A 15139-nucleotide genomic window follows, 5' to 3' on the forward strand; every position below is an offset into this window, starting at 1 on the left:
TAAATTTAGCATTGGTAGACTTTTAAGCTAGTGGGTCACAGGATATTGTGAAGAAGTAAACAATATAGGACTAATACGCAGAGTCAATCTTTGGCTCATTTATATAACATCCAGTATCTGGCAGAATGCTGGCCTTCACTTCAACAAAGCATTTACTGAGTGCTTACTCCATGTCAGTTCCTGGACTGGGTGCTTTTACCAGCTTTATCTCCAGTTTTTATTATTACCTTGAAAGAATTATTCCCACCTAACAAATGGAGAAACTAGAGATAAAGGAAGTTAAATATTTTGCCTAAGGAGTATGTAAATGAAACTAAATTTGGCCTGAGGCTGTCTCCGTACCTTGAGTTCCTACAAAATGAATTGCAACCTAATTTGGTATTAATGGCAAACAAACTGAAAACCTAATTTAGGATTATATTTTTTGCAACAACTAGCTGGGTTTTAGCTAATCACAGCAGCTGAGCTTCAGCCAGTCACAGGCTGCCAATTAATCAGATCACACAAATATGGCAGCAGGGAGTTGTAACCAATTACGCTGTTTCTGGACCTCACTTCCATTTTCTGTCTATACATAATGCCTGCTCACGTTGCAGAGCTCAGCTCTCTTCTGGTTCTGAGGGCTGCCCAATGCGTGGATTGTTCTTTGCTCAAATAAACTGTTGAATTTAATTTGTTGAAAGTTTTTCCAGTTGCTTCTGACTGAAAAAAAAACACCACACTAATGGTCCTGCACATCAAATTCTGAATAGAGATGTGTAGCACTCCAACTTAAAAAAGACTGTCCCAATAGGCTACCACACTTTGTGGATTTTATAGCATGTTCTTCTCTATTCTGCCTGTAGAAAGATTAAAATGCAAGTGTATATTTTGAAAAGAATACATTGTATTGTATGTATCAATAACATGAACTTCTTGGGCTCTTGGTCAATTGTCAGGCTAATCCTAGATGCCTTTGAGGCAGTGATACAATGTATTTATTCTTTTCTTTATAGGTAGGAAATGTTATTAAAAGCAAAAATCACTGAAATCTGAATATAACATGGAGCTCCCTCCTCCCTTTTCTACCTCGTTGGGAAGGATCTATACCACCAGGGAATTTTATAGACTTTGGTCGCCTGAGGCAGGAAATTCTTCTTCTGCACTATCTGAGCTGAATAATATTGAGAAGCTAAAGGACACTTCACTTTATTTATGTACTCTTGAGCTATGGAAAATGAAAATAGTATCATAAAAATTGAGTTCAGGCTTTTTTGGGGGGGGATATGATGGTCTTGTAATAATAAACCCTTAGACATGGCTACCAAAAACTCTGTTATCTGACATTCAATTAACCAGAAAGGGGTGTTACCTGATACTTTTCCAAATCTGTATGGTATGACATGATAATAAATTGTTATAATGCTATCTTGTCAAATCATCTGAATCATCAAAGAAAGATTAAATTAATTCATTTAGTTGGTGCTGATAAATTCATTCTTTTTATACATACTATGTCTAAAAGAACAAGAATTCTTGGTTAATCAAAATATTTTCTTCTCTAATTATACTAAATAACTGCCACAATATAAACTGCTACCAAAAACAGTATTTCATAGTTAACTATAAGTGGTTAAGTGCCTGGGATCTGCAAACACACTGCCTGGGCTCAAATCTCAGCTCTGTTACTTACTAAAGGCAGCATCTTAGACAAGTTACTTATTATCTCTATTCTTTAGTTTCCTTATCTGTAAACTGAGGCTACTGTTCCTATAAATTAGCAACAAGGATTAATTTAAAGCCTACTATATGTCTATGGTATTATTAGTGGCACATACTAGGTACTCAAGAAATATTTATTCAATTATTACCTTTGAATTCCCATACCCTTTTCATGATGGAAATGGTCCCAATTTTACAAGAACGAACAGATATCAGGACATTGACTCAATAATGGCTAAGATGAAAAAAATAACCTCCTGGTTTTTAGGAAAAAACTTTTAAAATATAATAAAATTCATAGAGCATTGATTGCCCTTTTTGTAGGATTGATGCTCTAATAAGATCTTGCAGTATCATGTATTTTACCTGCTATGCTGCTTCTGTTTCTGCTCAGAGTCACAATCACCGGATTTAAAGAGGAGACATATGTAAACGCTCTGGGAAGTACTGCAGAATGGTCCCCTCTGATCACAGTCACATTCACAATGTGTCCATCTTTCCCCTGAAAAATCAATTTTAAAACTCAAACCTCAGTCTGATTTTAAAGTAAGATTGACTTGAGGGAAGAGAAGTCCATGTAGAATTGGTTTAAAAGGTTAATTTTCAGAAAGTTGTTTTTAAAGAGTATATTTGCTACTTTCAAGTTTCCCTTCTCCTCGCCACTTCTCTCTTTCCTCTTTCTCTCTCTCTTTCTCTCTCATACACACACACACACACACACACACACACACAGTGACAAGTGCTTAGAATAGGCAAGTGCAGTGTTGAATAGATCCAGAAGGACCACACCATTACTCTAAAGTGTAAATAAGAATGATTTTCAACTAACACAATTAATTGTTTCTGCAAAAAATAGCAATTTCAAATAACTGTCTATACCTAGCTAAACTATCCCACAAATATGAGTGTACTTCCAGACATGCAAGTACTCAGAAAATTTCCTTCCCACATACTCTTTCATAGGATGTTTCTTAAAGCTGTGGTCTTACAAAATAAATAATAATTAAAAAAATAAGATATGAATTCTAAGAAAGTGAATCTACTCAGGAGAGCCATCAAGAGTACTAGGATGAAATCTGTAGAATAAACCAAGAAACAAACAACATAGATTGGAACAGGAGAACAGAGAGCTTCAAAAAAAAAGAGTAACTGATATGTTGAAACTTTTTTAAAAGATGGTGGGTTTTTATTATAAGAAAGACATGTTTAGAAAAAAAACTCTAGGAACAAAAACAAAGAACTACAAAAGAAAAAATATGTATTACTTGGTTCTGCCAGCATCATTTATACAGTTATAGTAATGTAAACATCTTTTATTGATTTAACAAAAATGATACTGTAACTATAATCAAAAGAATTAAAAATGGTTGTTTCAGAAAGGAGGACTTGAAGAAGAGGGAAGAGTGGGAGGAGAGCATGATTTACCATTTTCCCTTTCACTTTATATGTATCACTCTGATCAAAAATAAAAGTTTGCTTTTTTAATGTTTATCCTCTCTGATAAAAGAAATCTAAACATATATATCTTACCCATGAGAATGGTAAATATATGTCAAAGTAATAATGCCCAGTGTTGACCAAACTACCAAAAATCAGACACTTGCACAGTGATGGTGGGAGTATACTGAAAAGGAATTTCAGACAACTGGATATGACATATAAAAAGTTTTAGAATTTAGATTAATTTATCCTGAGAAAATAAATGTGCCTCAAAATATAGTAATTAGGATAATCAAAGCTCTGTTGTTCACAACAGGGAAAATTTAGAAATTATCTAAATGTCCAACAATACAGAGTCTCCATACAAAGGAAAAATTTTATAATGAATATTTTGTAAATAAAGGTACATTTAGTTACAATTTCCCATTTTCCCTATGTATGGTGACTTTGGGGACACCCTGTAGAAAATAGTTAAACAAATTATGGTACAACCATATATTGGAATTCCATGTAGTTTACATATAAAAGCTAGCTTTTCATAATACGTAAGAAATTTGATGATATAAAAATATAGGACCAGTGATCAAAGAATATTCTGAAACCTATCTTCTAGGGAATCCTTATTTGTTCAGTAGACAGCCATCTTTGGGGGTCATGGATGTGCTAGGAATGTTGATGATGTTAAAGTCAACTCTGAATAGAAAGCTCAACTGCAGCATGAGTGTGACGCTCACCAACAGCACCAGGGAAGGGCCCAGACTCAAATTCCTTAATAGGCCATGAGCAGCACTAACCGACAGGAAAGAAAGAGCTCAGGAACTTGTTTTCAAGGGAAAAAGTGTGCAGTGGGGAATAACTAGGAATATATGCCACAGGAACAAAACATTCTAGAAGTTTCTATGCTCCACCATTCACATCTATGCTAGAAAAAAAATTGCTAGTGAAAACTAAGTTATTAATATTTATTGTTTGCTTAAGAAATAAAAGAGACTTTAAGATATATAAGTTCTGCAGACCAACACACAGAATGTACACTAGGTCAATGTATTTATTCTGTAGCACTAATACTGAGAGTGTGGACAGGAACTGTCTGGTTGTATTCTTTTTAAAGGAATTAACTGATATGGATTACAAGCTCCATTAGTGGGGTCAGTTACCCACTTCATAGCAAAACAGACAATATAAATAATGCAAGCATACTGTCATGATGAGAGGTTTGCATCAGTTAATTTCGTTCCAAGAAGTGGGTCACTGAAAGCATTGTTAATAATTGTTTCCCACCCTAAGAGAAGGAGATGTCAAAGGAATCCACTTACCCTGGGTGGAACTCTGCACTGAATTCTCCGTGAATTGCTTGTGGTGGCACTGATGGCACAAGACTGAGATCCAAACAACACCAGGCTAACACCTTCCAAACTAGAACCTCGGATGGTGGCCCAGAGCCCTCCTGTAACAAAAACAGCATTTTCATATAGGATCCACAGCCACGTAGACAGACAAAAATCAATTATCCACAAAAGAGCCAAAATGAAATTAAAATATGAAACCGTTTAGTCAAAACACAAGGCAATGCTCAAGCTGCAGAAAAAGACTGAAATTAAATATACAAACTGTCTTACAGAGAGGCAGATATAGTGACACAGTACTGCCATGAGTCAGAACAGCAAAGTAGATAGTCTCTGAAAACTCCTTCTGCCCTAGATTTTAAAGTATCATTCCTGCCAATCCTATAAAATGTATTCTTTTCCTGAGAAAAGTGTTAGAGAGCACTATGGTAGAAAGAGCAGTGGCCCAGAGCCAGGGCCACAGATTGCTCTGCCACTTAAAGCAGATCATTGCAGTATTGTCCCTGAACTGACTGGTCCCCATTTTCTTCATCTCTAAATGATGGTGTTAGCCCTCTCAGCTTTGTGATTTGGTACCACACATACCAGGTTCTAGTCACCTCCATGGTACAGAAATGACTGGTGTCACCAGCCACTGCCATCAGGATCTCTCTGCTGACCACTGAAGAGCAACCACAGAAACCGCCTTCTCCTCACTGCAGACATCAGTAAGAAGAAAGATGCCTCCAATCCTGCTGAGATCATGGCACACTTTCCTGTTTGAAGGAGCAGCCCTTGATCTGGCTAATGATCAAAAAAGGCACCTATTAATGAGAGAAATGATTCTAGTCTGCCATCTCCCCAGAAGGTTACACAAGAGAGGCAGCAAGGCCACCAAATAGAGCCTTGTACCCCTTGAGAGTAGGGAGGGGTAAAGAAGCAAGACTAACTTCTCCAGGCTTGTCAGGGACAGAAATAGGAACTTAAACAACCTGATAAAAACCTTTGGGGACAATGTGACTGGGAGGAATAATACCCTGAAGTTAAATCTGCAACTTGCCCTGAAGAGGCAGAGCAAGACTACAATAGACTACAAAGTTAGAGAATAAAATGGAAAAAGCAATATGCAATAGCAAACTAAAAGATACAATATCTGGAAACAAACCTGACCCCCCCAAAAAAAAATTTAAGAAGATCAAAAAAAATTGAAAAAAAACTTTGAAATGGTGCTGAAGAATTTAATGGATGGATTAAAACTTAGATAAGAAAACTACAATAGATGGACAGAAAGAGTGAATATCATAAGGTGCCCTATCTTTGTAAATTAAATTAAAGCATCAATGTAATTCCAATAAAAGTACAAACAGGATTTTTATTTAAATTAGACAAAATGATTCTAAAGTTTAATGAAAAATAAACAATAAGAATAGCCATAAAATAAAATTTAGAAAATAAGAGTAAAAAAGGTCTTCTGCCAGACATTAAAATATCTTATACATATTTAATATCTTATAATTAAAATGTAATAATAGAATATGCACAGACAGTTAAATGAAACAAAATAGGAAGCCCAGAGAAAAATTCAGATAAATATGGGGTCATAGTATATGCTAAATATGGTATTTCACATAAGCACAAAAAAGATGGATTATTTATTTAGTAAACAAAATAAGTGAATAGCATTGAAAAATTAAGTCTGTACTTCTACTTCACATCCTTCACCAAAATAAATTCCAAATTTATCAAATATTTAAACATAAAAAAGAAAGTTCTTTGAAAGGAAACATGGCAGAATTTTTATTTTCATAAATTTCAGTGATGGAAAGTCCATTCTAGGTATTTTACAAACCCTGAAACCATAAAAGGAAGATACGTTTTATTACATAAAAATTAAAAATATTTATAAATTGCCAAAATAGACAACAAAGAGGTAAAAAATAAATAGATAATGTCCTTAATAGATAAAACACACTTAAAAATCAGTAATAAAGGGGAAATTTGGGCACAGACAAGACATAGGAAGAATGTTATGTGAAGATAAGGGCAGAGATGAGGGTGGAATTCTACAAGCCAAGGAAGACCAGAGATTGTTAGTAAATCACCAGAAGCTAAGAGAGAGGAATAGAACAGATTCTTCCTCAAAGGTTGACAGCTTGATCTCAGACTTCTGGGTCTCAGAACTGAGACAAGAAATTTCTGTTGTTTAAGGAACCCAGTTTGTGGCAACTGATTACAGCACCCCTAGCAAACTAATACAGATCCCCTACCTCACACCATATACAAAACTAACTCACAATGAATCAGACACCTAACTATAAGAGCTAAAACTATAAAAGTCTTAGAAGACAACAAAGGGCATAAGTCTCTGTGACACTGGATTAGATAATGGTTTCTTAGATATGATACCAAAGCACAAGTGACAAGAACAAAAAAGATAAACTGAACTGCACCAAAATTAAAAATTTTTGTGTTTCAAATAACAATATGAAAAAAGTGACAACCTACACAATGGGAAAAAATATTTGCAAATTATATATCTGATAAGAACTTAGTATCCAGAAAATATAAAGAACTCTTACAACTCAATAATAAAATGATACATAACTCAATTTTTACAATTGGCAAAGATTTAAGTAGGCATTTCTGCAAAGAAGATGTACAAATGACCAAAGGAACATGAAAAGATGCTCAATATCATTAGTCATTGGGGAAAGTGCAAATCAAAACCACAATGAGATATCATCTCATAACCATTAAGATGGCTACTATAAAAAAAATAATAAGTATTGGTGAGGATGTGGAGGTATTGGAACCCCCTTATACTACTAGTAGGGATGTAAATTGTGCAGCCATTTTGGAAACAGTTGAAGTTAAACATAGAGTTACTTAATCAGTTAAATTAAGATGAGAAAAATGAAAAATTCCATTTTCTGGTATATATCCAAAAGAACTGAAAACATATTCACACAAGTCCTTGTACACAAATATTCATAGCAGCATTATTCATAATAGCCAAAAAGCAGAAACAACTCAAATGCACATCATGACATGAATGGAAAAACAAAATGTGATATATCCATATGATGGAATATTGTTTAGCCATAAAATGGAATAAAGTATTGATACTGATACAGCATAGATGAACCTTGAAAACATTATGCTAAGCAGAGAAGCCAGACACAAAAGGTCACCTATTGCATGATTCTATTTATATTAAATGTCCAGAATAGGTAAATTCATTTAGACAGAAAGCAGATAAGTGGTCACCAGGGATTGGGAAGAGGGAGGAATAGTTAGTGACTATTAATGCATACAAGGTTGCTTTTCGGAGTGATGAGAATGTTCTTGAATTAGATGGTGGTAAGGTATCCAACTTAGTGAATATACTGAGAACCACTGACCCCTACACTTTTAAAAAGTGAATTTTATGGTATGGGAATTATATCTCAATTTTTTAGTGTTTCAAAAAAAAAAAGAAGAAGAAGATCTCAGAGTAAAAGAAAAGAATACGGCAACTCTACCTATTTCTAAGATATATTGCCCTAGTCCAAGCCAACACTCTCTCTCCCCTGGATGACTGGTCTCATTGATTCCATCTTTGCCTCCCTAGAGTGCGTTCTCACACAGCAGCCTAAGTCACACCATATCACTTCTTCATTCAGAATCCTCCAATGGCCCCCATCTCACTCAGAATAAAAGCTGAGTATGATGAGGGTCATTCATAATCCCTAAGGCCATGCAATTTGCTCCGGGTCATCTCCTACCACTGTCCTCTCACTCAGTCCATTCCAGCCACAGCAACTTCCTTGGTGTTCTTAGAAAAAGACAAGCTCACTCTGACTCGAGACTTCATCATTTGATGTTTCCTCTGCCTCAAACTCTCTTCTCCAGGACTTCCCCAAGACGTATTCCTTCACTTCGTCCATGTCTCCATCCTCTAATGCCAATGACAGCCATTCCCTCCATCACTCTTCACTCCCTCCTCTTCTTGATTTTCTCCCACACATTTACCACCACCTCCCCAAGCCCAGAGCCTTTGTTTTTATTTACTGTATCCCAAGCATGAATAGTGCCCGGCACATAATAAGAGTGAAATAAATTGTTCTCGTGATTATCGTTGATGGTAATAATTAAAAGTTGAAGAGGTGGTGATACTTTGCCATTCTCATTTGAAAATCGAGGTGCCTCACAGGAATCCATGCCTTAGGAGAAGGCAACACTATCTCAGCACAAAAGTGGATCAAGGTACTATGTAAGGCAAAACTATGATTTCCCTTTAAAAATATCCTTTTAAGGGTGCTTCTGCATATAGGCAAGTGGTGATTCAGAATATTGGTGATCACATTATGTATATGTGTCCCTTACATTTCAACTTTTCTATAAATTTCATGCCAGTAGACTTCAGCCTGGTTTTCTTGAACTCCCATATAGCAGCCTTTCTCAAACTGTGCTATTCACAGAAATTGCCTGAGGATCCTGTTGAAATGCAGATGGATTCAGGAGGTCTGAGTGGAGCCTGAGACTGCATTTCTAACAAGCTCTCAAGTGATTCAGGTACTGCTGGTCTAGGACCACACTTTAAGTAACAAGGTCTTCAGGGCTCTATATAGGATGGCTCAATCAGTGTTGAGTGATTGAGATTGATTGATGGATGGATTGATTAACACAAGGCGATGCTACATAGGTGGCCAGGCAGAGGAAGGGTTAGTAAGGAAGGTTTAAATCCAGTAATATGGAAATCAGTAGCTACAGCCTCTTCCTCCTTCCTTCCCTCCCTCTCCCTTTAGTCTTAATAAAAGTTATTTGCACCCACCTACCACATCCCTTCTCATACTTTTCTATCTTTTGCTAAAATATAAAGGTATAATATAGCATCCTCGGCCGGGCGAGGTGGCTCACGCCTGTAATCCTAGCACTCTGGGAGGCCGAGGTGGGCGGATCGTTTGAGCTCAGGAGTTCGAGACCAGCCTGAGCAAGAGCGAGACCCCATCTCTACTAAAAATAGAAAGAAATTATATGGACAGCTAAAAATATATATAGAAAAAATTAGCCGGGCATGGTGGTGCATGCCTGTAGTCCCAGCTACTCGGGAGGCTGAGGCAGTAGGATCGCTTGAGCCCAGGAGTTTGAGGTTGCTGTGAGCTAGGCTGACACTGCACTCTAGCCCGGGCAACAGAGCGAGACTCTGTCTCAAAAAAAAAAAAAAAAAAAAAAAAAATATAGCATCCTCCCAATCCCTTCACTATGTATTGTTGGTACAGCGTGTCCTGATAGGGTGACCAATTCATTCCAATTTTCCTGGGACCAAGCTTTAGCACTAAGAGTTCTGCATCCCAGTTTTAAAACTGAAAGTCTTGTGTCCTGGGACCCCCTCAGTCCCAGGCAAACTGGGAAACTTAGCCACCCTCCTTGTGCAAGGTACTATGTATGTATAGGAGAATCGAAGATGACTGAGTTACCTGTTTGCCCTTAAGGTGTCTACAATCTAGTGGGGGAGCTAAAGAAGGATTGTGTGGCCTGAACTGCAGAGGTAACTTTGTAAGAAGATCAAAGTCCATTATAAATCTAGTGACAAGACTATTTATATACCCTAAACTCAAACCAATAATTACTTGGCTAATATAGAATATGATCTTTCACTCTGAGCAGCACATGTCATCTAGCTCCTTCCTTAAATCACTGAGAAATAAGACCAAGTGCTGCTTGCTCTGTCTTATGTCCAGAGGTGAGGTGGGGAGGGCCTCATAATTCATTCTCCTAGGCAATGTAGAGTCAGAAACAAGCTGTTCCTTTGAGCAATGAGCTTGTGGTCTGAACACACTGTTTTAAAATATGTTCTCACTCTAGCCTGGGCAACAGAGCGAGACTCTGTCTCAAAAAAAAAAAAAGGAAAAACAAATATGTTCTAAGCTGTGGTCCTCTGGCCACCAGAATAAACCATGACAAAAATCCAAAGCATTAAGAACAGGACTTTTATGCTCTAAAATTTATACATTAGCAAACATATGCATGAGTACTCCTGAGATGATTCTTGCAATCTGGCTGGGTTGTTTTGAGCTGGTTGTATCCTTCCAAAAGCAGCAAGTCATGGAGAGACTTCTGATTTTCCACCAAACTAAGATCGAATCCACAGGGTCATGTTAACAAAACCCACTGCCCTCTGTATTCCCCACTACTCAAATGGCAGTTGGCTTTGCATGCTAGCCAGGTACCCAGTGTACATCAGTTAACACACATTTGTAAACACCAGCCATGTACAAAGTTCCTGGTGGGTGGGCAAGGCCTGTACTGGACATTTTTCAAATGTTTTCACTTTTAAAGGGACTTTCCCATCTCCTGGCTCATTTTAATTTCACACAAACCTAGGTAACCTACAAGTCAAGCATCATTAGGCCATTCTATAAGTTAGCCTGGAACATAGAAGCAGCAAGAGCCTAAGCTTCAGACAGTTCTCGTTTTCACACTAGCTCTGCATCTTTCCATGTGAAGCTCTGGGATGATCACTCTCCTCTTAGAACCAACATTATCTCATCTGAAAAATATGGATAATAATTCCATCCTTTGGGCAGTTGTAAGCATTTAGGGTGTGTGACTACTTAGAAGAGGTACTTGATAAATGATACTGTGGCTATCATCATCATTATTGGGAAACTAACCAGGACCCATAGCAGTAACTGCAACTTCTAGGTCACGTATCTGACTTACGATAGGATAAAAACCCAGGCACATGTCCTAACTCCCAATCCAGTGTTGTTTCCACTAGGCCAGATGGACCTGGTGACTCAGTAACTAACCCAATTACATCTGACACCACAGCCAAACTATAATCCTTTATATGGCAAGCGAATTCATTTAAGGGCCCAAATGTCTGCTGCTCATTAGAAGAAGTGCTGATGTCAGAAAACAAAAAGCTGTGAATCACAGTGGACATGGAATTTATTACATGGCAGGACTAGATTCCTATCAGCAAGAATGCTAGCTTCCCAGGGTCAGATGGATTGCCAGGCCCTCCCCCGATTACCAATCTCTGCAGCTCTGGAAGGCTCCACAGCATCCAGTCTAGGTTCCACGCTCAGGAAGACGCCTTCTCCACTGGCATTAATGGCAAGACCAGAGGGTCTCACCAACATGGAGATCCGATGCACTCCAACAGGTAGCAGGTCTGTCTGACAGACCACATTCGTTTGGTTTGAGAAAATAACTTTGCAACTTGTTCGGTTCACTCTAACCTGCAAGGACTGGGAGTCACCGGAGAAACCAGTTCCAGTGATATAAACCAATAGGTTGACGTCACCATCTTAAAGGAGGAAAAACATTAAGAAACAAAATCATCGCTCAGTGATATCATTTCATTTAAGAGATCTCTCTCTAACATCAAATGTTCATTCCCTCTCACCTTCCCCTCCCAAAATTCAGGGAGTTGAATACTGACTCAAAATTGGACATCTGCCTTTATTATTGTAGTGAACAGCACCCATCTTAAATTTTCTCAAAATAGTAATGAGGGATGGCTGCTTAATAGAAAAAAAAAAAAAGAGGGAGAGAAAAGAAAATCAAAATAAAGAATATTTCAAAACAAGGGACAAAGAGGAAAAAAATTTTCAAGTCATCAAAAATTTACTTGTTCCCATTTCAAATCATGCCTATGTCCCTCAGATGGACCAAAAAATACACTTTCTGCTGCATCACTCAGCTCTACCTAATGAACTGATGGATCCCCCACCCATCACCGGTGACATGTCCACTAACAAAATCACTCTGAGTCTAAGGCCCATGCCCATCTCAGTGGTAAGTCACAAGTCATACCCAGAGAACACCACACAGAATGGACCCAGGGAGTTGACTCTTGGAGGTACTGGAAAGAACAGGAACCCATGCAATGAGCTGGTACATCATTCACTTGCACAACCACCTGAAAAAAAAGGCAAAAAAATAATTTTTTAATTTATGTATTTCATATTCACGAGGGTATTAATAAAGTACTTGTGAGGTTTTCCTCAAGCTAAACTGTGTTCATGATTCACTCATTCTCTTTTCTTTCTTCTATTTCTCCAGTAAGTAATCTTAAATTGTAATGAATGGCTCAAAACACGTGATGCTTTCTTAAAATGCTGGTGGATATGCTGAAACCCATTTCTGCAATTAAATATGTGCAATCTTAAGTAAATTTCCTCTCTGTCCATAAAAATAAATTTTATAAACTTAACCTGTACAAAAACTTCTTATCACTCTGTATTTCCAATCAGGTACCCACTTCATGTGGAAAGCCCATTCTTTGCTAGTGAAGACCAATGAAGTAGGAACTTTCCTTCCACCAACACTACATGACTTTTAAGACTAGAGTGTTTGTGGACATTTGGTTTAAGTTCTTTTCGTCCTAAAAGGCAGGTCCCTAAGAAGAGACAATATGTCTTTCCCTTTCACTAGAACTAATGCTAATCCAACAGAACTTAAACCATACTTGGAAATGAGAAAAGCGAAAAAAATATGACTCAATTGATCCTCTACATATAAAAACTGGATTAAGAGCATACACACTATATTTATGATAGTGTTTCCTTACAAAGGGAAGAGGTATTGGAACAGCATGGTTGATAAAGAACACTTCAATTTTATCTATAATTATTTTTTTTCCATAAAAACAAAAATTATAAATATGTCAAAATGTTGATGACAATTGTCAGATTGAATATCCCTGTGTTGGTTACATTATTCTTTATTGTTTTGTATTTTAAAACTTTCTCAAAAGTAGATGACCTATCACAGGAATATGGAAAGATGGGAAAGAGAAAAAGACATTTCAAAGACAAAAGGAATGACTTAGCTCATTTACTTTCCAATACCACTGTGTGGAGGCATAAATCATATTTAGCTATAGAGGTTCTCTTAATTTTTTTGCACCATAACAATAATATCACTAATTATAATAGGATATTGTGGTTACAAGGCATTTATGTTTTCATAGTACTTTACATACCCTGTAGAAGAAGAAAGAGTACAGCCATAATTACTCCTGTCTTACAGATTGCAAAAAAATGATCCTTGGGAGCTAAATCAATTGGTCCATGTTACAAATAAGTTGGAGGCAGAGTTAGGCTTGAAACTAAGCCTTGCGCGTAGGGTGGTCCATCCATGCTCACCTGCGTGTGCTGGTTGACAGTAGCTAACATGTCTCCAAATATAGGTCCAAGAAAAACTCCACCATCATATACCACACGAGTGGTTGCAGTAGGATTCACTCCAGTAAGATTTCCATCAGAGACCTGTGATGGTTACATTTCTGGTAAATTCTGTCATGGAAGAGAAATCTAATCTTGATGAAAACACAATAGGAGGTCTTTTCACATTCTGTTTGAGATAATCAGACAGCTAGAAAGTGAAAACGAAGTGAGAGAATTGAAATCTAGACTCCTAACAGTAAGTAATGGCTAATGAAAGCCCCAGTAGATCCGAGAAATATTTATTTGCAAGTAGAGTTGCCAAAGGAGACACAACAGACCAACCTACTCTCTAAGCCTTCAGATATTTTGCTTCTCTATGCTTCTCTATTTTATATGTTTGAAATCCAAGACATTAAAATAAAATGTAAGGAAACAGTACTATGAGATAAGAGCAAGGTCTCCTACCCTCCCTCCATCTCCACACCACTATTTCGTTTCAAAACCGGATGACCCACAATAGCATATAACTGGGAAAAAATTTCATTTTGGTCTTCACTTTATAATAACCAAATGCTAGATGATCATTAGATTATTTTTTAAAACCCTAAATATGCAAGAGCATCTGGTTTTGTCATTATCCAAAGACAGCAAATTCTTTTCTAAACTTCCTTCTGCTATGCCATCTGCTTCCATGATAATCTAAGTCAATCACATCTGCTTAAATTATCCAATAACAGATGTAGAATTATTGTATGGTGGACACTGACCAACAAATTCCCTACCTACGCTGAATTAGGAAAGGACATGTTGGGTTTAAATTGCTTTATCAGGGATATGAGATACAAAATATGTGCTGAAAACTTTTAGAAGTAAAGATCACAGAATTCTTTTACTTGACTGTTCCAACAAAATGAATAATTCATGACAGTTTTCATTCATATAATTCTAATTTTTTTTTTTTTTTACAAAATTTATCCAAGGCACCAAATCTATACCACTAAAAGGGATACCATACATACCCTGATAAAATTGGGCAAATCGCCAATCTGGGTGGACCAGGACAGGGTCCACACATGTTCGTAGCAAGAGTTCAGATCCTCCTTCACAGTGAAGTCACTGACGTTGAGGTACCTGGAAGTGAAGTTATCAGCATTGTTCTGCAAGAGCTTGTGAAGGTAACTAGCAGAAATGTTCACAGGGACGTCTGTGAGAAAAAGTTTTGAAACAGAAAACACAAGACACTAATTAATCCACCTTACAGGATTTCCTCACCAAAGATAACAGAGAATAAATACCAGGATGCCTATCAAATTTGCAGGAGACCCTCAAGGTCAAAACACAGCCCGACCCTAGTTAAACCATTTTCCCTAAGTCAAATGCAAGTAGATGCCCATTTTTTACATCATAATATCTTTCATCAGTGTCACATCACATAGCAAGCAGAGAGCCCAGTCATGTCAGACAAAACCATCTCCACTGTCAACTCAACATGTAAACTCCAGACACCCTTGT

General features: G+C 37.2%; 1 protein-coding gene across 1 annotated transcript in view; it reads right to left on the reverse strand.

The window, feature by feature from the left end:
* Positions 1-15139, reverse strand: part of PKHD1 (PKHD1 ciliary IPT domain containing fibrocystin/polyductin) — a 412333-nt gene that overhangs the window by 350988 nt on the left and 46206 nt on the right. The window contains exons 24-29 of the mRNA XM_069487338.1: positions 14647-14831; positions 13607-13729; positions 12273-12378; positions 11488-11763; positions 4458-4588; positions 2068-2203 (exon numbers count right to left, since the gene is read on the reverse strand). Coding sequence (XP_069343439.1) covers positions 2068-2203; positions 4458-4588; positions 11488-11763; positions 12273-12378; positions 13607-13729; positions 14647-14831 — 957 coding nt within the window. The remainder of the gene's footprint in view (positions 1-2067; positions 2204-4457; positions 4589-11487; positions 11764-12272; positions 12379-13606; positions 13730-14646; positions 14832-15139) is intronic.

This window comes from Eulemur rufifrons, chromosome 15, assembly GCF_041146395.1.
Source record: "Eulemur rufifrons isolate Redbay chromosome 15, OSU_ERuf_1, whole genome shotgun sequence".
In the NCBI taxonomy this organism is placed as follows: domain Eukaryota; kingdom Metazoa; phylum Chordata; class Mammalia; order Primates; family Lemuridae; genus Eulemur; species Eulemur rufifrons.